The sequence below is a fragment of the Anabrus simplex genome, chromosome 8 (assembly GCF_040414725.1).
Source record: "Anabrus simplex isolate iqAnaSimp1 chromosome 8, ASM4041472v1, whole genome shotgun sequence".
In the NCBI taxonomy this organism is placed as follows: Eukaryota; Metazoa; Arthropoda; class Insecta; order Orthoptera; family Tettigoniidae; genus Anabrus; species Anabrus simplex.
In genome coordinates this window covers 28,484,477-28,510,793 of record NC_090272.1, presented here as the reverse complement: position 1 = coordinate 28,510,793, position 26,317 = coordinate 28,484,477, and the positions used below count along the sequence as shown (strand labels likewise).

Below are 26,317 nucleotides of genomic sequence, written 5' to 3'. Positions count from 1 at the left end.
GGAATCATGAAATAAATGATAGATTATCCAATTTAGATGTTATTATTTTAGGAGATAGGCTAATATCATTATGATATAAATAATTTTGAATTAATTCATTTTTTAAAAAAATATTTTTTTTATTTTCTTTCTTTTCTTTGAATAATTTGGACTTGAAAGCTTGGAATTGATTCTGGATGATGAATGGTATCAATAGTATTTTACTGAAAGGGAAAAGTGGTGTCTCAGTTGATCTCACGTAAAAATAGTATGGTTCGTAGGTGCAATTTAATTATCCCTGAGAGGTGTCGCGTGGCAATTAAAGGATCACCATATCAAATATTCTGATAGGAAAATTGAAGGTTACGACATCGCTAAAATTCTATGATGCGATAACTCTTTATACGATGAGGATTTAAAGCGAACATAGCTACCGACACTTAGCATCAATTTTAATATGCGTTCATCCATTTAATGATCTGTAGGAGTGATGGATGAGTGAGGGGAAAATAGCCGGAGCAATTGTTAGGTCACCCAATGGGACGCACATATTAGAAATGGTTGCCCAATATGGTGCAAGATAGAAACCCCCCTCAGGATGGTGCATATTAAAAATGGCGCCCAACTTCGGAGCAAAACTGAGGACACCCAGCCTAATTACAAAATAACTCTTGGCGCGCAATTAAAAATGGCGCCGCAATGTGAAGCAAAACTGAGGATACCATATGAGGCGCATATTAAAAATAAAATAACGCCAAACGTTGGAACAAAAATTGAGGATACTCAGGGGCAGTGACAATATAATTGCAAGATACAGTGAATTGATGCCCAGCAATAAAGTAAGATTGAAGATGCCTTAGCCCAAATGTTGAATTGGCATTCACCATTGGAACATGATTGAGGATACTCGATGTGGGAGTATTTTAGAAAATAATGAAGAAGGTTGGCTGAGAAAGATAATAATCAGCAGTGAAGCGAAAAATAGATGATTATTTGAGATCGGATATTTTCAGAAGATACCAAGAAGGAAAGAAGTTGAGAGATAGATAAACAATTCAAGGCTATGGAAGAAAGGCGGAAGAGATGGATAAAAATTATTAAAATAGATAGTATTAATAATTTAAATAATTAATTGGTTAAGATAATTTATAATATTGTTTTCAATCATTATATTGTATTATGTCAAGATAAGAGTAGATAATAGGGTAATAATGCAAAAAAATGTTTATTTTCGATATTTTAAATGACTGGGATGGTAGGATGGCTGATTAGCGGGGGAAGTCGGATAGTCGGTTTCCATATTGATTGAGGAATTGATATAATTTTTTAGTGAATTTAAGTCATAATTTAGAGAAATTGGAATTTTAAGAAGGTTGGATAATAGTAAACGCAAATATGACGAGTTTGAACCAGCTTCGTTTACAATTTGAGGAATATCAGAAGGAGCAGGGAGAGAAACTGCAAGGACAGGATGAGGAGATAAATAGAATGATAGAGGATGCGGAAAAGGCAAAAAGAGAACAGGAACAGAAATTTAAGGAGAAGGATGAGCAGATAAATCAGATAACCGAAGGGTTAGGCAAGACAAAGGACGAACAGAAGGGAATAATAGAAATGTTAAAAGAAATGATGGGGAAACAAGAAAAGAAACAGCAAGAAATGATGAGGAAACAAGAAGAGAAACAGCAAGAAATGATGAGGAAACAAGAAGAAAGACAGAAAGAGCAATTGGAAGAAATATTTGGAAGATTTCGAGAAGAGTACCGACAGAAACAAGAAGAGTGTAATCAGATACAGGAAGAAAGTTATCGGAACCAGATGGAGGAAATGAGGAAAATGGAGAAGAGGCAAGAGGAGATGATTAGAGCAGGAATTGGCAAAATTGAAGAAGTTTCCCAGATGAAAATCGGGATAAGCGAACTTCGGACTGAAATGATGGAAAAGATGGAGGATAAAAACAAAGAGTTCCATAATGAAATGAATAAAATTAGAGGAGAATTAGCAGAAAATAGAAATTATATCCAGGAATTGAAAGAGGATGAAATTAAGATGCTAACGGAAAACATGGAGTCGATAAGGGTAGATTCCCAAGAAAAATGGAATCAGTATGAAGAGAAGTTAAAAGACATAAATTAGAACGTAATACCAGCAAATAAAACGCTGGGAGATAATTTTATATTAGCACGTGACCATATTGGAGATGAGATGAAAATTATAAATGAAGAGATGAAGAAGAACAAGAATGAAACAGAGAAAAGAATAATTAGAACGGAGCAGGGAAGCGATGAGATGAAGAAAGAAATTCAGAATATTAGAGGTGAAATTCAAACGACAAAATTAGAAATGTCAAAACAGTTGAATGAACATAGAATCGTAGATATAAAAATAAATTACAGGGAAGGAACACCGACAATTTCGGGCGAAACTGATCAGAGCAGTAAGGACGTTATAGTTGGAAATATTGGAAATGGAAGCCCAGCCATTATAAATATTGTAAAAACGTACGATGACAGGCCCAAAAATTTTAGCTATACTGCGGCAATGTCACCAAAGAGGTTCTTGCGAGAAATGGAGGAATATTTTAAAGAGAATAGAATACCTGACGAAAAGAAACTCAGGATAATAGAAAAACACTTAGATGCAAATCTGAATTTGTGGTATCAGGCATTTAAGTATACTTTCCATGATTACGATGAGTTCAAGGTCGCATTTCTCAAACGATTTTGGAATCCTGAGATTCAACAAAACCTTAGATTGGAGTTGTATTCGAAAAGATATTCGTCAGTAGGACCAACGAGATTTAGTGACTACTTTTCGTACCAGTTTCATAGGTTCCAGGATCTAGACTCTGCACCCAGCGAATTAGAGGCGATAAAGACAATTCAAAAGCAATTCCCTCCAGAAACTCAAAGATTATTAGCTGCTGCAAATGTGACTTCCGCAATCGAAATGGAAAGCATTTTAAGGCAGTTGGATATGACGTCGAGTCATCCGGCAGCAAGAATCCATAGGAACACAAACAATCAAGAAGAAGTGAACGTAATAAATTGGGAAAACACTCAGAAGAAATCGGTATCCGAGAAAAGAGAAAACGATAGAAGCTCAAGGAAAAGAGAAATTAGTGATGATGAGGAGAGGACAGGTGATCGAAACCGATGCAGATGCGGCAAAATGGGCATGATGGTGGAAGGCAAAATGAAGAGAGACGATTTTTGCCATATCATCGACAGCCTAGCCGATTTAGAAATGAAAGAGAAAGAGGAAGTTACAGACAGAGGCCAATGTATCATGGAGCACCGATGAACAGGTACAATAATAGGGAGAATAGGAACAGACAGTATATACAGGAATTGAGAATAGAAACTAGAGAAAAGAAAAGATGTGAAGAAGCGATCAGGGATCGAGACATCAATGGAGACATAGAGGGAGCCGAGAGTCTAGAGCTTCAGGAATATAAAAGAAAAGATAGAGAAGGGCAAAAACTGAATCCAGAAGCTCAATCGTATCAAACAGACTCCCGGAGTAAAAAAAACGCCAATTTCGATGTAGAGAGCAAGAGAGATAATATTTTGGAAAAATTGGGTAAAAAAATTAAAAGTTGGTATGTACTACAAATTGAGGCTTGGGATATCGATCCGGATGACTTACTAGATGAGTAACAAGAAATTCACAAAGAAAATAAATCGTACTTACCCATTATTACTGCACGAATAAATGGCCTGAAAACACATTGTTTGATTGATTCAGGGGCGAGTATAAGTGTTATATCAAAAGCGTTATTTGTTGAGGTAAATCAGGAAGGAAAATTGCCAATTATACCAGTTGCACAAATGAAAATAAGAGGGATTATACCAGATAAATCTGTTGAATGTAAAATACAAACTTATTTAAATGTCAGGATTGGTAGATTTATATTTGAGCACCCATTCATAATTATGAACAAAATTAAGTACAATGGGGTGGATTTTATAATAACAACGGAAATGATAATAGACCTGAAAAATCAGGAAGTAAGATTCCCAATCGTTAAGGAAAATGGAAAGATAACCAAGGAAAGGATAAAGTTAGAGGGAAAAGCAGAAAACACGGAGCATATGAAATTTGAAGCTATTGAAACTCAAAAGTTAATGGAAGAGGAAATACCGTTAAATGAGACTGAGGAAATGGAAGAAATTATACATAGCTTGGAGAAGATTTTGATAAAAGATGAAGAAAAAGAAGAGTCAGACATTTGGAGAAAGATCGCAGAAACGAAATTGAGTCCTAAAGAGAAACAGAAATTATATTCGATAATAGAAAAGTATTCAGGAATATTTAAGGATAAACCGGGAAAGATCCGAATTTTAAATATAAAATCATCGTAAATGACTGGACACCATACAAAGGAAGGTTATATGACATACCTGAAAAATATTTCCAGGAAGTGAGAAAGATCATCCAAGAGATGGTAGCTGATGGTATAATCATAAAGACTACTACACCTTATTTGAATCCATTAGTCATTGTAAAGAAAAGTAACGGAAAACTAAGAATTTGCTTTGATTGTAGAAAGCTAAATGAAAAAATAATACCAGAATATAACCAGGTTCCAAAAATTAAGGAGATAATAAAGAAATTTAAGGGCAAGAAGTATTTTTCAAGTTTAGACTTTACATCTTCGTTTCATCATATACTTTTAGAAGAAAAATCTAGACTTCTAACTAGATTTATGTTTGACAACCAAACATATGCTTATTATAGGTTGCCCTTTGGATTAAAGAACAGTTGTGCCGTATTAATAAGGGCATTAGATAGGAACCTGCTACCTGACGTGAAAGAGTATGTGACATGTTATGTGGATGACATGGTTTTTGCAACAGAGACATTTGACGAACATTGTAGTAAGCTGAAGCAATTATTAGATAATTTGGAAACTACAGGATTCAAAATTGACCTGGCCAAATCAAAATTTTGTCAAAATGAGATATTATTTGTCGGACATGTGATTGACGGAAATGGGGTGAAAATCCAGTTAAAATTCAAGCAATTTGCGAATCTCCTAGGGCAACGCGCATAAAGCAAGTTAGACAATTTTTGGGGATGACCCAGTTCTTTGCAAATCACTGTAGAGGGTATACAGAAATCGCAGCGCCATTGCAGGATTTATTAAAATTAAACAACAAATGGAAATGGAATACTCAAACAGAAGAAACTTTCCTGGCAATGAAAAGATTAATGGCAAATAGTATCAAGTTAGGATATCCGGATTATACTAGAGAATTTATCATACAAACGGATGCATCAAATGTCGGTATAGGTGCATATTTATACCAAGAGGCACCAGAAAATGATGAGGATCGAGTATACTTGGCATTTGCAAGCCACAAGTTACGCAGCCATGAAGTAAATTATACAACAACTGAGCAGGAGTTACTAGCAATTATTTATGCTCTGCAACAGTGGAAAAAGATTGTATATGGATTCCCAGTTACTATCCGTACAGACCACAAAGCTTTGGAATTCGGTCTTAAGGCAGCGATGCTACGTGAAAGAGTCACACGATGGATTTTATTCGCCCAACAGTTTAATATCAGAATTGAGCATTGTAGTGGGAAAGACAATATCCTCGCTGATGCATTAAGCAGAAATCCTGTGGCAAAAGAAGAAACTATAAATCAGATAGAATTAGTAAGACAGGACGAAGAATTTTTAGAAAAACTAAGGGATATATCGGCGTGGCAAAGAACAGATGAGAAATTAATGCTAGAAATAACAAGGATTGAACAAAATAATTTCGATGACAACAGGGAAAGTAATAGAGATGGTAAATATACAATGGAACATGGAATATTGAAGCAATATGTCGGCAAGGATTTGAAAAGGACCAAAATAGTAGTACCCAGATCTTTACAGAAAGGGATAATTTGGCACTCCCATAGGATAATTGGTCATGGGGGAATAGAAAAGGTGGTGAGGACGATAATGGAAAGATTTTCATGGACAGGAATGAGACAAACAATTAGAGATGTGATCAAGACCTGTGATGCATGCCAAAGGACAAAATATAGCCCTTTCCTTACCAAGCAAGAACCAATTGCAATAATACCAACAGCTCCTCATGAGATCTTTGCAACAGATCTATATGGAAGATTACCAACGGCTGTTAAAGGGAATAGGTACATAGTTGTTACGATGGACATCTTCTCAAAATTCACAGTCCTACAGCCTGTACAGAGGGCAACAACAAAGCAAATATTGAGAGCTATAAACAAAAACGGTATACCTCAGATGGGAAAACCGAAAAAATCTTGACTGATAGAGGAACACAGTTTACATCGGGTGAATTCCAGGACGCAATGCAAATTTTAGGAATTAAACATGTCTATTGTTCAGTAAGACATCCGTCAGCCAATCCAGTGGAGCGCCGCATGCGAGAAATCTCTAAATATTGTAGGATATATTGCTCCCAAAGTCATTGGAAATGATTTGAAGTAATAAAAATAATCGAGGCATGTATGAACGACACTGTCCATGAATCAACGAGCCAGATACCGAGACTCGTACATTTGAACGAACGACCAGCTCGACCTTGGGATGAAATTATAGGAAAAGACGAAGAACCAAAACCTAGTTGCGAGGAGATTAATCAAATAGTAAGTGCCAAATTAGAAGAGCAGGCAAACAAACGCCGAAGAAGAGTCCGAAATAAGAAGTTCCACCCACCATTCCGGACTGATGACCTGGTAATGATAAAGAAAGTACCAATCTCTAACGTTTCAGAAAGAATATTCGCCAAATTCGTTCATTTATATGATGGTCCATATTTAGTAAAGAAGGTTTTTGGAAACAACGCCTATATGATAGAAAGTCTAGATGGGACATATCAAAACGTATACAACGCATCAAACATGAAACCGTATTATAAAGAAGATCAAGAATAGAGTGCTAACTAAAATCCAAAACATATGATACAAATGAACGAAGTCAGGCCGATGAAAAGCTACATCAGTTTAGAATAACAAAAATTGAAATAAATATACTGCGAGCAGCATATCTATTTATCTATGGCAGGAGGAAAAATGTACCGTTTTCATCGTCCTGATATCGGAATAAAGGTTGTCGTACGAAATTATAAGTTTGCCATGCACGGTAATGAGATCGCGAAGATTACGTTATTGGGCCATACGTCAGAAAAGAATGCATATATTAAGTAAAATAGGCCGTGATTTCGGAGTGCATACATTATACGAACGTATATATTCAAGAAGGCCATGCACGTGACGGCAAAGATATTTATTTGATGAATTAAAGATGCCTAGATCACGGACTGAGACGGAAAGTTATAAAGGATCTATGCGGCCGTGATAAAATAATAGAAGGTTTTCAAAATTGTTAAAAAAGAAGTAGCTGAACAATAAAAAAATCTGTTACGCAAAACGACGTAAATTTATCCTCGAGGAGAAAAGCCAATCTTCGTATAAAGAAGAAGTAATTGCAGTAATTACCGGCTGGAGAACCTGCAAAGCGAAAGGATATTTGGAAATCAAATATATTCGAACGAATATCGTGAAGAGCGAGTTAGAAAATACCCGAACAGTAGTCTGAGTATAGACTCAAAACCGTACGAGGAATCAAGTTGAATATAACGCAGTATAGGTTGATTAGCCGAACAAAAGAAATTTTTAGAGAGCTAACTAGATAGATTTTTCCTGTTAAACTGCCGCAAAGAATTAACCTTGAATTACTGTCCTAAAAACCTGAATCTTAGATACAAACTTGATACTCATTCCTAAGAGTATGGATGTGAAATTAACTCCCGCTTTGGAAATGTTTCTTTCATATATCACTGACTGCTACAACATGAGAGGCTAAATCGGAGATGGAGCCGATTGTCCGACGGAGACCGCCCAGCTGTTTCTACTATCCCGAGTCCCAAAACTACAACCTGATGGTGACGTAACAAAGGATGGAGTCGTTCTACGCAATCCTAAGAGGACAACATCGAAGCCAAAGCCAGTTATCTAACGTCAGTGATCGCAAGATAAGTTCCAAAGAGTTATTTTATTTTCTTGAAATTAATATGCAGTAAATATAGTAGTTGTATTTGTAGTGAACACTGGTATGTTGTTTTTACGTAGTTCTTCGTGATAAAATCACAGTCGTTGCCATCTTTGCAATGAGATTGTCCTTGTTGACTTATTATTATTAATATGGGAATAGGTACTTCTTCCGGAGTTTACAATCAATGCCATAATATAGGAATGTTTATAATTGAACAAGGAGAGATTTAGAATGTAAGTTTTTACCATTATGGGACAAAAACATCGTAAAAAAAAGGGACGTAACCCTAATTTTATATTTTTAAAAAAGATTGCTGATTTCTGAATAACCTATAAGTGTTTGCTGATACGACGCGATGAAATGTGAGTACATATTAACTTGTTTGATTTATATATGTGTTTCATTGTTAGGCTAACGTGTTTATGCGTATAATATATGAAATCTAACCCAAAAGAGTACCGCTGTAGTACATTAATGCGATGTTAAGATGATTTGCCGTCATGTTGGAAATGATAAATGTTTACGTAGGGAAGTTATGAGTTGAGTGGCATGTTAATGTGGAATTATGAATAATTATTCCCTGTGATATGTTTAGGAGATTGAATAATGATATATTATGGTAATTAATATTGGTAAATGGAGAGATAGATATGTTTATGGATAATTTTGGCGGTAAATACGGCGTATTATGGGTCGATGGTGATGTTTGCCATATGCGGCAAAATATTAATATGGTAATGCGAGATATATTGGGTTAGTGGTACACGAGTACAATGAAATACATCGCATATTTCGTATATGGGTTACCATAAACTGTCTTCAAAGGAAATATCCAAGTAGGAAATAAAAGAAGGGAAACTTGTTGTCTTCATAGATAATATATATCAACGTTGTACTGAATATTATTGGAAGTTTGTTGTCGAGAATGAATTTAATTCATAGAACAATCCCATAATTTAAAATCTCTACCACAATTAGATAAAATAGGTTACCAAATGCATTCCTACGGAATTCTTAATACCTGATTAAATATTGGTAAATCATAAAACATGTTAGGTATAATTTCTATTTGAACTACGATTATAATTATTTTTTACACGATACCTACATTTAATTTTAAGGTGTTATTTGAATATTTTAACCAAATGACATGGTCGAGGTGACCAATATTTCTCATTTAAAGAACTATATATATATCTGAAATAGCCATTTTGGGCTGATATATATTTGGAACTTATTTGCGATTGCTAACGCTATAACATGTGTTTATGACAGAATATCAATTTGATAATGATGAAAATAAGCATTTTTTTTAAAAAAAAGAAAGAAACAAAAACTGATGGACACAGATATGTATATTTAGAATGGAGATTACTTAAGCTTAGTGACTTAGATTTATTTTCAACCTAAAAATATGATACGTTTTTCAATAGAAAGAAAATGTACTTTCAACTTTATAATCAAGAGAACTTATTCTTATTTTTGTGATGCGCCTAACTAATGGAGAAGAATAGTTGAATCAGATTGAAGTTAAATTAAACTTAATTTTTCTTTGTTAGAGAAGAGGAAGATAATTGATGATGATAATTATTAGTAGATTTTCTTTTATGATTCTGGAATCATGAAATAAATGATAGATTATCCAATTTAGATGTTATTATTTTAGGAGATAGGCTAATATCATTATGATATAAATAATTTTGAATTAATTCATTTTTTAAAAAATATTTTATTTATTTTCTTTCTTTTCTTTGAATGATTTGGACTTGAAAGCTTGGAATTGATTCTGGATGATGAATGGTATCAATAGTAATTTACTGAAAGGGAAAAGTGGTGTCTCAGTTGATCTCACGTAAAAATAGTATGGTTAGTAGGTGCAATTTAATTATCCCTGAAAGGTGTCGCGTGGCAATTAAAGGATCACCATATCAAATATTCTGATAGGAAAATTGAAGGTTACGACATCGCTAAAATTCTATGATGCGATAACTCTTTATACGATGAGGATTTAAAGCGAACATAGCTACCGACACTTAGCATCAATTTTAATATGCGTTCATCCATTTAATGATCTGTAGGAGTGATGGATGTGTGAGGGGAAAATAGCCGGAGCAATTGTTAGGTCACCCAATGGGACGCACATATTAGAAATGGTTGCCCAATATGGTGCAAGATAGAAACCCCCCTCAGGATGGTGCAACAAACTTCACTGATAATGAAATGAACCTATTAGATAAAGGTCCAAAATTTAATTGGCCTAACTCTCAAAAAGTAGAAGACGTAATCAATGTAGTAGCAGAAGTTGAATAAAACTTGAATAAATTAACACCAGATATACAAAACGACATCAGATTTGAAGTTAAAAAGAAGCTCCCAGCTTTCCTAAGGGAAATAAACAAAAGTTCTAATCCCACTCTCATAACAGAAATTATGACACTAAAAACAAGACTAAACAAAAATAATGTAGTTGTTACCAAAGCAGACAAAGGTGAAACCACAGTCGTCTTAAATAAAAATGACTATATTGAAAAAACAGAAGAATTCTTTTCAGACAAAACCTACACTGTTGTAAACCAGGATCCCATAAGTAAGATTCAACGGAATCTAAAAATTATCCTCAAGAATTCTACTTTTTTATTTAATGAACAAGAACACCAAAAAATGATAAATATGAATCCAAAGTTACCAACAGCTAGGCCATTGCCCAAATTACATAAACCCATCATACCCATACGTCCTATAATAAACAGTAGAAATAGTCCAACGTATAAAACATCCAAATTTATACACTATTTCCTCAAAAGACATTACAAATTTAACAACGAATCGACAATCAAAAATTCAATAGAATTTTGTAATAAACTAGGAAAATTCAATTTACAACCACAACATAAAATGGTTTCATTCAACGTAACCAACATGTATCCAAATATACCGGTTAAAGAAACCATCAATATCATCAAACACAATCTCCTTACATACAGTAAATTAAGTAGATGTGAAATAGATGAATTCGTAAACCTACTCAAATTTCTATTAAACAATAATTACTTCACATTTAATAAAAAGATTTACCATCAAACATGCCTAGCAATGGGAGACCCCACGTCGGGCATACTGGCAGACAAATATATGGATCATTTGGAGCAAAACAAAATAAACACAAAAATAAATGGACTTTGCCTTTGGATCAGGTATGTAGACGACACCTTTGTCATAATAGATAGCCAAAAAAAATGATAGTGAAAAATCCTAAATTTCTTCAATAATATTGACCCAAATATAAAATTCACGAAAGAAGATGAAACTAACAACTCAATAAACTTCCTGGATATTAATGTAACACGAATAAGAGATAGATTTGAATTTCAAATATTTAGAAAACCATCATACGCTCCTCTAACGATAAAAAATGATTCTCTTCACCCAAAATCAAATAAACAGGTGGCTTTTTACAGTTTAGTTTATAGAGCTTTCAAAATCCCCCTTTCAGAGAGTACCTTAAAAAAGGAACTCAATTTTATAAAAGATCTGGCCTCAATTAACGGATATAAAATAAATATAGTCAATTGGATCATCAATAAAGTAAAACAAAAAAGTTAGTAACTAATCTTACTCCCGAAAAAACTAAGCAGTCCAAATTCGCAACATTTACATTCACCAATCCAGCCATTTTTCAAATAACTAATCCTATCAAAAAACGAGATGTGAATGTAGCATTCAAAACACAAAATACAAACAGAAACATTTCTTTCAACCACAATAGTATAAATTCCAACAATAACCCTTATCTAAGTTCTGGCATCTATAGATTAACATGTGTAGAATGTAAATGTTCATATGTTGGCCAAACTGGCCGTAACTTTCTCACAAGATACTTAGAACACGTTAATGCTACAAAGCACAACAAACATTCTGCGATGAGTGCTCACATGAGAGAGTCAGGCCACCAATTTACAACCATAGAGAAAGACCTAAAAATTATGAAGAAGATAGAAAAACGTAAACTAATGACAGAATTAGAAAATATTTATATCCACTTAGACCAGTATTTCAATAAAGAAAAAAAATTTAAATGACGAAATTGAAATAAGAAATCCGTTACACGAACAATTACCGAAACCATTAAAGACGCTTAATCTAGAAAAAAGTCATTTTACCAAAGTTTTCATTCCCAAAACAACTAATAATCATCCAACATTAAAGAACTCAACCACTCCCTGAGCTCCTACTAGACATTCCCCTTCCAAAACCACACCCACAAACATTTCTCCTCCTACCCCTACTCCCTCCCCTCAACCCCCACCACCTCACTCTTACAACACAAGGAGTAGACACAGAACAGACAGTCACATATCTTTTCAACAGCATCTGCCGAGGTCATATGACAACAAGCATTTAAATTTCTTGAAGACCAACATTTATCCTGTTACAAGTTCAATCATCAAATTGACGATAAATTTGAATGTTTATAGACACTTATCCACAAGGGATAAATAATTTTTTACCAGATCTCAATGCCAAGAAAATCCTCAAATTTAGCTCCTAAGTCACCACGGACAACACCAAACCGACAAACAGCAATTGGAGGGGTAAGTGAAGTTTCTAGAAGCACACTCTTAACTAGCAACACAAAATCCGATTACTTACAAGATTCTTTTTCTTGTTACAGACATTCAACAAAATAAACCAAGCAGCAGCTTTCAATACAAACGTTGATTTACGTCCCTTTCAATCATCCTTATCAAATCCATTAGTTCAACGAATGGTCATTGATATCTATAAGAACATATCTTTTCAACAGCATTCGCCGAGGTCATATGACAACAAGCATTTAAATTTCTTGAAGACCAACATTTATCCTGTTACAAGTTCAATCATCAAATTGACGATAAATTTGAATGTTTATAGACTCTTATCCACAAGGGATAAATAATTTTTTACCAGATCTCATTGCCAAGAAAATCCTCAAATTTAGCTCCTAAGATTGATTTTCACGTCTTTCTAAGATTTTGGACATGATATATATTTTTTATTTTATGTTATATTTTAGTACTCTCTCTCTTCCATAATTTTAATGTATCTTCCTATTAAGCACATGTAATTAAGCCATGTATACAAAGATTTTATATTTTATGATATTCTAATAGATTAAGTTTTAAGTTTGTCAAAAATGTTCTAATAGTTCTTAAGTCATTATTTACGTAAATAACAATTATTCGAGATTCAGATTTGGCTGATGATGCTCTATAAGGGAGCGAAACATGTCCCATATATAACTTTTTAACTAATGAAGTTATTTTAAATGTGACAACATTATAATGTATTGAACAGGTGGATTCATAATAAAACTTTATTATTGTATATCAACAGTTTTCAATACGGATTAAAACATGAGATTAGTCACGTGCAAGGAAAAAATTACCTCCAAGTCAGATAGAATTTTCTGACTCATCGGGTACTCCTAGGAAACAGATTAGTAAAAGGGGCATAGTTTTTGTCCTGGGACTCTTCACTATTCGACCCCACCCCCCAACTCCGAAAAAAAGACTAAGAGTGCTCACGGATCACGGCTGTCTGCGGCCTGCTCATTCCAGCTTTGGAACTTTGGACTGTTAGATCGGCAGTAGTACTGTTCGTTAAAAGTGAGAAAAGGTGTGGTTTTCCATTTGATCGACTATTTCATGTGAAATCATTGCTTTTACACGCAAAATTCCCACCAACATCATTGTAATGACCTATGTTCATTTCAGTTGGGAAAACCACTTAGACAGTCTTTCTGAGAATGTAAAAAGGCAGGTGGAGAGTGGGTGTCTGCCATTATAATGCTATTCCCCAACCTTTTCTTGACTGATGGTAGTCAAGCGGGCCTACCATTGCAATGAAAAGTCCCTAACGCAGTCTTCATGTGAGAAAAGATGTTTGTTGATTTCTCCATCGCGTTTCCATGGTAACGTTAAGAGCTACGCAATTTAATACATTGTTGCTCACTACGTGTACTCTACCTAACCTAGAATTCTGTGTACAATGTAGAATTCCGTAGCTAGTATATAAGATAAAGACAATGTTGCAGGAATAATTATAACATTAAAATACATATAACAACAAAAATTATGGGTGTGTTCTTCTTGTCCTAATAGTGTTGTCTTTAATGAGTGTATTATCCTTGTCAGTGTTTCCATGGCCTGCCTGCTTCCTCTAGCATGTTTGTGTTTTGTTCTACATGAGACATTACATGCACTGTATATTTCACTCTAGAGGTGAGTCTCATAAATAATTTTTCTCCTTTTTAATTTCCTTTCAGTTCTTTTTATTCATTCCTAATTTTGGCTATCATTTCCAGATTTACTTCATTGCCTGAGGTCCTAACCCAACTTAAAGACAAAATGATTATGACAAGAAGATCACAACCAAATTTTTGTTGTATTTATTTATTTATTTATTTATTTCGTGTCAGAGTGTTGAAAAAACTTAAAATATAAATAAGGTATTATATACAAAGAAAACAAAGTACATCTTATGTCAAACATATTTCACACAAAGTCTGCCCACAAATGGGCAACAGCAAATCCCACTTCAGTGGCTTGAGTCAAGTCTTGAAGTGTACAACGAATAGGGCAGGACTGACAATCATAAAGGTGTTGGGTAGTTCGTTGTTCCCAACAATTGCAGCAGTCTGGACTGATCTTTCAAATAACCCCATATTTTTAGGTTATCCTTGGATTTACCTACTCCACACCTCAATTGATTCAGTGCCTTCCAGGTTGTCCATTCCAAATGATGACCAGGGGGTGGAAATTCAGAAGGCACCATCCAGTCAGAAAGGTGCTCCATTCTTGCTCGCTACATATCACAACGTGCTGTTCTTGTTGGTTTATCCAGAGCCATGGAGACATTGAGGACACTTTTCCTGGGCATCAGTGTTCTGGGTGGAGGTCGATGCCCAAATAACGGGTGGGTGTTTGCGATATCCACCTTCGAGCTCTCTTACCTTGCAAACACTTCTCGCCGAATGTCAGGAGGAGCAATACCAGCCGAGCAGTTTGTCAATGGGAGTTGGTTTCAGATACCCAGTATCTATTCTGCATGTTTTGTTAAGGGCTTTATCTACCCGTTTTGTATGGGCTGAGATGAACCAGACCGGACATGCACACTCAACTGCAGAGAAACTGAGAGCAAGAGCTGAGGTTCTTAACACAGTTGGATGGGCTCCCTATTTGCTTGAGCCAAATTTCCAGAGGATGTTACTTTGGGCTGAAACTTTCTGTCCAGAGTTTACACAATGTTTCTTGTATGTCTGGTCTAAGGTGACACCCAGGTACCTTGGTGTAAAACAATGCTCCAGTTGCTTACCCTTCTATGTCACGGCCAGCTGCCTAGTAGCTTCTCAATTTCGAAGATGAAATGCACACACCTGGGTCTAGCAGTAGCCAGTTCTTCTGATAATACACTGAAAGTTCCTCAAGTGTATTTGAGAGCTGCACTTCAGTGGTTTGATAGTCATCACACTGGACTGCTAAAGCCAATTCATTGGCATAAATGAAGCTTCTTGTATACTTTTCTTGTTATATGTATTTTAATGTTCTAATTATTCCTGTAACACTGTCTTTAACTTATATACAAGTTGAAATTATCACATGATTGGTTTAATTTTTATTTTGGCTGAAGATGGCCACTAAGTGGCTGAAACTAGTCCCAAGACTTATGTAATATTATTTATTTTATATATTGTATTGAAAAGGTGGACCCTCTTGTCAATTTATATCTTGTATGTGTACTATCCTTCGGTTACAGGGAGAACCCAATTACCGATGTATCCTTATGAGAGCAAGCGTGCATAATTTTTTCCGTTATCAATATTTATGCACTCCAACGATTACTGTATTTACTTGTGTTTTAGACCGCCCCGCCCACCCCTGGCTTTTCGAGACGAAAATGAAAAAATAAATCTTGCATACAAGACCCCACAACGTAATTTGTCAGAGAAGAACAACGATTCCGCTTCGAAGCGGGTACAAGCCTTACGGTGGCTCTGCTGACATTACACAAATTTGTGAATAGTTTCGACCGTACGACCCATACAATGAAAACACTCGTTTAAGTCATGCAGTTTATCAGTGTTTCGCAGTTATGAAATGTCCGTCTCTGTAGCGTGGGCCTACTGCAGCTCTGATGATGTCGCACAAATAGGCCAATAGTTTCGTGTCCGACCCGCGCATTGCAAGCCCGCATCATTCATGTATATGTGGCTATGTTTTGTAGTTAAGAATGTCCGCCAGCCTAATGGTTAGCACAATTAGCTGCCATTCTCGAAAGCCTGAATTTGATTTCTGGTAACCGTACCGTCAGAGATTTACGAATGGCAGAAGATTGATATGCAGTAAAAGTGGTACATGCTACTCCCTTCCATTGGAGGCCTATTTATAAAGAGCTGCACTACTTTGGGATGAGGAAACAAGTTTACTTTAGTTAAGAAATATTCACGGTTGTTGCTATTAATATAACAGGCGAGATCATTAAGAAAGTGATCATTTAATATCTCGTAACTTGGTACAATAAAGGTTTCTTTGGTTAGAAGTGGATAAATGCGATAAAAACAATCCAATCATACCTGTTGTTTTACTCGCCAACGTACCTAACAAATAATAATAATACCGGGCGACTTGGACATGCGGTTAGGGGCGCGCAGCTGTGAGCTTGTGTCCGGGAGATAGTGGGTTCGAACTCCACTGTCGGCAGCCCTGAAGATGGTTTTCCGTGGTCTCCCACAGCTGCTTCCTTCCCATTCCTAGGCCTTTCCTATTCCATCGTCGCCATAAGACGTATCGGTGGCGGTGTGATGAAAAGCAAATAGCAAAACAATAATAATAATAGTAATAATAATTTTACGTCCCCACTTAAGGATTTTCGGAGACGCCAAACAAAACATACCATGCGTTAATTTAAAAATTTAAAAAAATGGAGACGATAGTACGAAATTAAACATTATGATAATAAAATGCATTACCGCCACACCTGAAAATATCCATAAATAACTTTCCTGTTATTTATTTTTAATCTTCCTGTCGTGGAACTTCTGGCACTATGCGGGCACTTAATAGCACACCTAACCTGAACAATGAGATTTCTCTTATCTCATTTACAGCTGTTTAAGTGAATACTGATGTGATAAATGTGGAAAACAAGCAAGAAATATACTTAAGGGTTTGGCTTTCAATAGCCGCAGTTATGCAAAGAAGGCTTCCAATCACTATGTATTACATTCGGAAGAACAACTCGTAACATACGCTAGTTATCAGCTGGTGGTTTGGCACGCTTTCTGCAGCACGTCTTTATTTGGAAGGAGTGGCTTCTGCTACACATACATAAACTCTCCAGAAACTATTTGGGAATAGATTCTCACTGTTTGGACTCTACGTTCGGGAACAAAACTATTTTTAAAAGTTTCAAAAAGATGGGACCTCGAATGCTCTCGATGCATGGCTGATGAGATGATAGTGAAGATGACATCATTTGGAATGAAGACATGCCGGTAGCAGGGAAGTTGGAGACACAGGACGATAATTCAAATGAAAGCAGTGATTAGATTTACTCAGGTTTACTGTGCGGCAAGCCTACTGTTCAACTGACAGAGACAAATGACTGGGCATTAAGTTCTTTTCTATCAATAGTGCATAATATGATAATACAATACTGTTATCCTTTTTCTCTACGGGGTAGAGTATGAAGTGAGATGAATTTTCGTAGCAAGTTTTTAAGATCATTTGCCCTTCCTGACATTAACTTAATCAGAGGAATTAATGAGTTGAAACGAATGACGTGATACGAGTAACTAAAACTATTTACTTTATCTGTAGGCCTAAAAGTTGTGCTCACCATTTATTGCCTTTACATTTAGAAATACTGCCTTCCAACAAAAATAGCCGGTATAACTCAAATACATTCATAAGTATGAAGAATAGTGTAGAATGTTTACATGTATAATTTATAGCTCCTTATTGCCTAGAAGCCATGTGTTCACTGTACAAAATTTGAGGTTATCGCCACTTTTTTTGGCTTTCACAATTAAGTATTTATTTTCCACCTAGTCGATACAATGATTGCTTAAGGCAATTTTTAATGGTCAAAAGTGGTACATGTTTCGTATATTATCAACATCTTCAGCCACATAACACTGTTTAGATGAAAAATGTATAAAATTGACAAAGTAATGCTTTAGAGGAAGTGTCCTTAAAATTCACTTCCTCTAAAGCATTACTTTGTCAATTTTATACATTTTTCATCTAAACAGTGTTATGTGGCTGAAGATGTTGATAATATACGAAACATGTACCACTTTTGACCATTAAAAATTGCCTTAAGCAATCATTGTATCGACTAGGTGGAAAATAAATACTTAATTGTGAATCTATTGAAGTGCGATACGGACCATGAAGCTGATTTTATGTAATACTTTTTTTTGGCTGTAAAAGTAGAAGAAAAAGGGGTCTAATATGCAAGTAAGTACGGTATATTGAATGTGATCGATCATTTTCGGTATAGATTTTTTGCTATGTGCACCAGTGAACTCTATCGTAGACATCTGAAGTCGAAGGCAATATCGGAATCTATTAGCAATACTCGTCAACTGATGTTCTATAAGCATAATTCAAAATGAAAGAGAACATGTTTTCATAATAAATGCGTAAATAACGTGGCGGATATCAGTAGTTCACTCGTTAGATATAAAGGCTGAGGTAAACAATCGCTTAATTTTAAAACTATGTATTGAAGTTAAGCAAGAATATGACACGTCTCAAGATATAGCACAGAGTGGATGACCGATTTTGGAGGGTAGTTTATTCAGTAAAGCCTCATTAGGCGTTTCTGCAGGGGACAAGAGAAAGATAATGTTTTAAGCTGGAAAACGTATCATTGAATACACGAATAAATCTGTTCAAAACTATATATATATATATATAAACACTATATATTTTCTTTCCAAGATGCACGCATTTTAAGTTATGTATGTACGGGTACAGTGAAAGATATAGGCTATCTACCATTTCTGAAGATGTGATGAGAGTATTCAAATGCGTGAAAAAGATGAGAGAACAAATATTTAAACCTTTTCCACTGGGACTTACTAAATAAAAACAGTATTTAAAAGGTGTGTAAAATACCTGTCAACAAATATAAAAACATTTGCAGTGGGGTCTTGTGAAAGTATCAGCGCATTACTGTACATCACACTCTTCGACAATGAATTATTTGGAGGTTAAACTCTGTGACAGTAATTACTTTGACAGTCGTCATGAATGCGACAACACTTTGATCAACTCGAGTCGAAACTCGAGGGTGCGAGTTTCAACATACGTGCCACCGTTTAAAGATGCCGATACCTGTCCACTTCCTGGATCTGTCTTCATTAATAAACAAGTTCACAACTTTCTCAGTATCTATAATGGGGCTACCACAAGACAAATATCTACCACACTAGTCAACTTCACACAATTATGTTCCTAATCCTTATGCAATAAATATTTGCTACCCTTCACTGCATCCACTCGACAAAGAATACATTTCTAACTTCTGATCGGAATGCAAAATATAAGCACAAACAGGCTTACTGGGTTATTCAGCAATGTCAATGAAAATCGGAGAGCAAAACTGAACCTTCCTGAGGCTCATGGCTTGCTTCCCAAAGCTATAATTTACTCTCTAAATTTCCAGAATTCAAGGCCATTTCCCGTTTTCGTGTAACTTTCCCTAACCTGTCTCTTGTGGCAAGGGCTCTAATCTTTTCACAAAGGATGGCAAAGAACATTCAGGACTGGGAAAAATGTGATAGTGCTGAGCGGTAATAATGACATTTTTTGATGCGATAAATGACTTATTTTTAAACAGATTTAATACAGCGTGTATCAGGACTTCGAATTTACGGCATGCTCAAATTGTTTTAATACGGAATGCGCATTACGAGGTTTCACTGTATTTTATCACGTCTGGTTAAATTTCGGAAAGGCTATACCCAAGTAATTTATAGCGAAAAGGTTATCATTACTCTACTGGTACTTAAAATATGTTTTTGCGATACATACGAGGTTAAGTTAGGTTATGTGACTCTGCTTGAATAAGAAAACTGAAACGTTTGCCACAGAAGCCATTGGAGTGATACTACTCCAATTCTTCAGAATGAAATTGAACATCCGCGTTCACGTCTCTAAATTAGAAAATTAACTTTCGAGTTAGCTGTAGTATGGAAATCTGCAAAAACGCAAGTTTTGAACAAATGGATTGCCGTTACATACCGACTGTACAGTAATGTGTGCGGGGTTTTTGCTGACTTTTACAAAAATATCAGATATAACAACAATCCGCTATAGTGTTATGAATTCTTGCTATAATGGACTTCTACTGTAATTATAAACATTTTAATAACTGCTGAACTGTTCTTGGTTAAATGATTTCAAAACCATAAATATATCACCCTGTAAAATACAAACATCTAATTCTATTCTTAGAATATTGTTACAAAACAAAGAGTACATAATGAAAAACTTGTTAAAAGAGTCTGTATCAGTATAAAATTCTAAATGCATTGAAAGACATTAAGTATTAGCAGTTGACCCTCTCAGTCATTAACTACTTCATGATCCTTTGCAATCCTTCCTTGGTATTTTGTATTATCCGTTGCTTACTTACATCAGACTTACTTCCTCTTACATGCTTCACCAACCTACCTCGTTCTTCATCATATTTGCTGAAATCTGCTCCATGTTTTATTTAATAATAAAAAACTGTTCACACATTAAGAGCCCCCATGTCTCAGACAGCAGCATGCCGGCCTCTTACCACTGGATTCCGTGGTTCAAATCCTGATCACTCCATGCGAGATTTGTGCTGGACAAAGCAGAGGTGGGACAGGCTTGTCTCCAGATACTCTGGTTTGCCCTGTCATATTTCACTCCAGCAACACACTCCAATATCATTTTATTTTATCTGCCATTCATTAATCATTGCCCTAGAGGCTTCGACAGCTGGCACAGATCACTATCCTCGCCGCTAGATGGGGGCTTCATTCATTCCATTCCAGACTCGGTCGAATGACCGGAAACAGGCTGTGGATTTTCATTTTCACACATTAAGCTTCACACTGTACATTACTTCCTCTAACTGTGCAGATGAATAAATTCTCCAATGAGAATTACAAATGTTATGAAAAGTAGGAGATACTGTTTGGCTCATATCCACACATTGAGATGATGAAGTGTCAACCTCCTCTCACTGTCTTGCAGGACTATGCCACAAAGAGCTGTGGTACGGGCTTAAGGCAAAACAAGAGGACAACACTGTTGCAGATGTACTCACGTAATGCCTCCAGTAGCAGAAGAAAGCCATGTGGCTATTTGCTGGCCCCAGTCAACATTTTTTATACGTTCACACTCGCCAGGGGACAGTGGGTAAGTGCCACTCTTATCATAAACGTGAAGCCAGGCATCGTCCGTTAATGCCACAGGAACTGGAACAAAAGAGTATAATTAACAGAACTGTTTCCAAAAAACTAATTTAATTTTACACCAGTGATATGACATGGAGAATTTAGATATGGAAGATTCTAACTATTCAGTTTTGATTTGTCATATTTGATCTTGAGAAGACCAAGCACGTACTGCAGGTCACGAGATTTACAATACAAAGAAATGGACCACTAATTTATTACAGCTGATATGTATCAACATTCACTATTTCTATGGGTCTATATAATATTAGTGAGCAGCAAGTGTCCAGTTTTATTTAAAATAGTAATTACTACTAATATATAAGTTCAACAGCAGATCGAAAAGTAGAGCACAACATCTTTTGATGAAGAACTATTTAGGTCTGGATGTCCAAAGCTGGCAAACAGTTTGAATCTTGTACTGCAGACAGCAATGGCTCGATCAGATGTTCTGGCAGAACGAGTGGTAACTAGCGAGCAAAGATGGCGTGTTAGCATCGTCCACATGTGTGGAGCAACAAGATGCAGAGGGTTTTTGTGGGCAAGAGGAAAAAACGTCGAGTGAATTTCACACAGAAAAGTTGTAAGTGTATGGTGCCCATCCTCTGGATCACAGCAACAACTTGAGATGGTGCAGATTTTTTGAAGAGGGCCGAATAAACCCTGCCCATAAATCGTATCCCAGCCAAGCTATAACTGTCAGAGGCACTGAACCAACACTACACAACAATCAGTGGGAGTTTTTGAAAACCTCAGCACAACGATTGCAATATTTCATACGCAGCAGCATACGTAAAGTCAGTACGCACTGTGCAGCCAGTGATGAAGGTCATGTGACTTTCTGGAAGGTGTGGAGACTTGCAACGAAACTTGAGTGAACCATTTAAGGGAAGTACGTACGCCCTACACCTACAATGTTAAATTTGCAATATTGATGACCCATTATATCAGTACCTTTGACAGATAGATCTTTATCTGGTTACTGAACTAGAATCAGAATCTACAGACAAATAAATAGTAAGTTATGATTTTTTAAATGATATTCATTTTTTCTTTTAAAAGTCCACTTTTTCTTCTGTAGTAAAAAACCATTAGCGGCAGAAATCTTTTGGTGGTTCACTAGCTGCAGTATACTAAGAGGTAACATAGTGCAAAATTTGATATATGTATCTGTAATAGTTCCTGAGATACTGGGTCAAATATTTAAAAAAATGTTATTCTCAGGAAATCAAGTTTAAAGTTTCACTTGATATTAACTCTCATATGGAGGCATGCGAGCTCCTAGAAATAGCCAGCCCCACAATCACGACTATCTGGTTCCTGTTCTTGATCATCCTGCAAACCTAGAAGCTTCCTTCTTTTCCTGCCTCTTGCTTTTTTTAGTAATTTCCTCTGCTGCACTCTGGGCTTTCATAATCCTAGTTCCATCCATTCCCTGGAAGGCTTGCAGTATGTTGGCTCCTGGAGTTATACCAAGTTGCTCTAGTACCCTAATTCTTCCTTTATTACCATCATTAAACATTATCACAGCATCATAAACACCCAAGCATACAGTTTTCATTCCTACAAAGACACTTTTTGGTATGCGAGTCCAAATGACATTATTGAAAGACTCCTTCGGGTTTTGCGTTCAAGCGTGGAGACATTTGGAAAGACAGTCAGGATGAGCTAAATCTCTATATACTGGTTTAATAGCTTCAATCACTGCAGATAGTATGCTGTTTATATGATCTTCTTTGTCAATAAGTAAATCCTCATGGTTTCCAAGTTTCCTCCTCAAAGCACTAGTGCGCATGTCCTTTTCACAAATCTGTGAAACATCTATTTCGGGATCAGCATTGCATCAGATCCCGTCGAATGCCGATTTCCATGCAAACTTTGCTTCTTAAAACAACCCTTTCTTTTCGTCATGCTGAAAAGAGATGTAAGAACATGTAATAACACACCAAACCACTAGGTTTACAGTTCGACACCTATAAAACACCAGAAACATAAAGTAAATCCACAAAATCCATGTGCCATACTGCCATTTCTGTTCATACAGTGCATCCAAACTCTTACCTCGAACATTAACATGGATTCAAGGAGTAAATAGCTGAAAACCACAGCCGTGTAGTTTGAAAAGTTCCAGAGACAGAGATACTTAAGCAAGTCAATGCAGAACGACTGGATTTTTTTTACACTTGTACTATTAATTTTCAAAGGATAAAAACTACACTTCCAATTGGAATTATTCAACAAATAATGAATCAAATTATTCAGGAGAGATCAATTATTATTATTATTATTATTATGAGATAATAATCATAAAATGTCACTTTTTTACCAATTTTACCACACATACTCCCCCGTAACGCTTGGAGAAAAAAAAAAAAAAAAAGCAAGCAAGCCACTATAGTGCGATGAAAACATTCAGACTCTACGCCACCGAGCAAAAAAGGTGACAATGTTTACCCCATGTTACAGTTTCTGTTCATGCGCGAACTGAGAAGTAGAGCTGGGAGATACTCAACCGTCCACCATACAGTCCAGAACTTGTACCGTCTTGATTTTCACCTCTTCAGACCATTTGAAGAAATTTCCAGGAAATCAATGCTTTGGTTCAGATGAAGAAGTTAAATTGGATATGCTCAGGTGGCTAGACTCTGAGGGACAGAGAAAATTATTTAAAATAGTGTAGAGAAACAAGAAAATACTTTTTTTAAATTGGGACATTTGGGATCCTGAGCACACACTTCTCAAAGGAGAGAACAAGAAGCTGAGAATAGGGACAAGTCCGTTAAAAACTGGACATCTGGTCACCCTAATGTACTATACATACATCATTATACACTGTTATGCCTTTCAATGTTCAGTCTGCAAGCCTCTGTGGATTTACTAACCACCGCCACAATCCCCTATCTGTAACTAGCTTTGTGACCTCATTTAGTCCTAAACGTCTTATATTTAAATGACGCAGACCCGGCCAACAGCTGGAAACTGCAGATGATGATGACGACCTTTTATATTTAAATAATTAGAAACAGAGTATAACCATCGTCGTCTTGGTCTCTCTCAACTTCTCTTACCCTTCATAAGAGAGTCCATCACACTCCTAGGTAACCTATCCTCCTCCACTCACCTGACATGACCCCACCATTGAAGCCAATTTGTGTGTACAGCTTCAGCCTTTATCTCCTCATTCCGAGTACCCTCCTGTCATTGTTCCCCTTTGTTTGTACCAGGGATCGCTACTTTCATGTCTGTTACATCTAACTGATGAATAAGATATCCTGAGTCCACCCTGCTTTCACTCTCATATAGCAAAGATGGTCTGAAAACAGACCGATGTAAAGATAGTTTCGTTCGGGAGCTGACTTCCTCGCAACTGCAAGCTCACTGCATTAGCTTTACAGCACTGTGATTCAATCCCATTCATTACACTACCATCCTGGGAGAATACACACCCTAAATACTTGAAACTAGCTGTTACTTCGCTCGTGTGGATTTTGTACTTTTATAAAAGTAATCGTTCCTCAGTACTGCACCACAATATTATCTAAAAATCCCTAAAGTATAAAAACTCACCAAAAAATTTGAGTTTCATTTACCCTAGCACCTCTGTGAAACAAGTTTCTGGTATTGCCTTTTGGGGCTAAGATAACCAGGCTACCGGCAGAGGAAATTTTGGAACATGTGAAATCGAGTTTTACAGATTACAAACAGTCCTCTCTCAAGTCGACAAAAAAAAAAAAAAAAAGTGTTTATTTTTAAAGGAGATTCCAAATATCCATTTCCACATTTGTAACATCTTCAGTTTTTGAACATAAGTATCCTCATAAAAAGAATTGAACTCCTTCACTTCTTCCCAATCCTCCCCCCCACCCCCACCCCCACCCCCAACCTCTTCTGTGGATTGTCCAAAAAATGTCTGTTTCTTTATTTTTAAAGGAGATTCCAAATAACAATTTTCATGTGTGTAACAAGTTAAGTTTATGAGATAAACTCATTTTAAATATTCAGCCCTTTTTCAATGCTTTTCACCCCCTTAAGTGGATTTTTCGAAAACAAAAAGTGTGTGGTTTTCTTTAAAGCAGATACCAAGCACTAATTTCCACGTCTGTAACATCTTCAGTTTTTGAGCTATATGTATCCTCATAAAAATATCATAGAGTTATTTTTTAACATAGTGCAGCACATCTCTCATATCTTATGTCTGTTTCTCACGTGGTATGTACAATTTTGAGACCTTATGTGTCTTTACGTTGTTTAATTTCTTCGATACTTTGTATTTAATTTGTTATAGGCTGATGATGACCTACTGTTAGGTCGAAACTAGTCCCTAAACATATATGTAATTTAAACTCTGTACAGTTTGTATTGAAAAGGTGGACCTTATTAATACATTATTTTAACTCTATTGATGAAGAATCAGTCAGTCAGTCAGTCAGTCAGTCAGTCAGTCAGTCAGTACATGTTATTTTATATATAAATAGATTACCTACCTGTTCCAGCTTTGTTTTCCCAACCTGACATTCAACTCTCTTACACTTCTTACCTACTGACATCACTTTAGTCTTGGAAAAGCTAATTTTCATATCACACACATTGCACTTATTTTCAAGTTCCAAGACACTAAACTGCAGGCTTTCAGGATAATCTGCCTTTAAGATCAAGTCATCAGAATAGGCCAAACTACTTGCTAGATTTACACCTAACTTAATCTCCCCCTGCCACTTTATACTGAAACGGGAATGCCCTGCGAGCATTCGCGTTCATGTATTTCTTGAGAGGAATTCGCTAACACCCGGCTGTATGCATTCAAAACGAGTGCCGAGC

At 36.0% G+C, this 26,317-nt stretch overlaps 1 protein-coding gene across 1 annotated transcript in view; it reads right to left on the bottom strand.

The window, feature by feature from the left end:
- The window catches only part of LOC136879251 (tetratricopeptide repeat protein 17), a 293,085-nt gene that overhangs the window by 51,313 nt on the left and 215,455 nt on the right, over positions 1 to 26,317 (bottom strand). Inside the window, exon 16 of the mRNA XM_067153063.2 lies at positions 21,370 to 21,520. Coding sequence (XP_067009164.1) covers positions 21,370 to 21,520 — 151 coding nt within the window. The remainder of the gene's footprint in view (positions 1 to 21,369; positions 21,521 to 26,317) is intronic.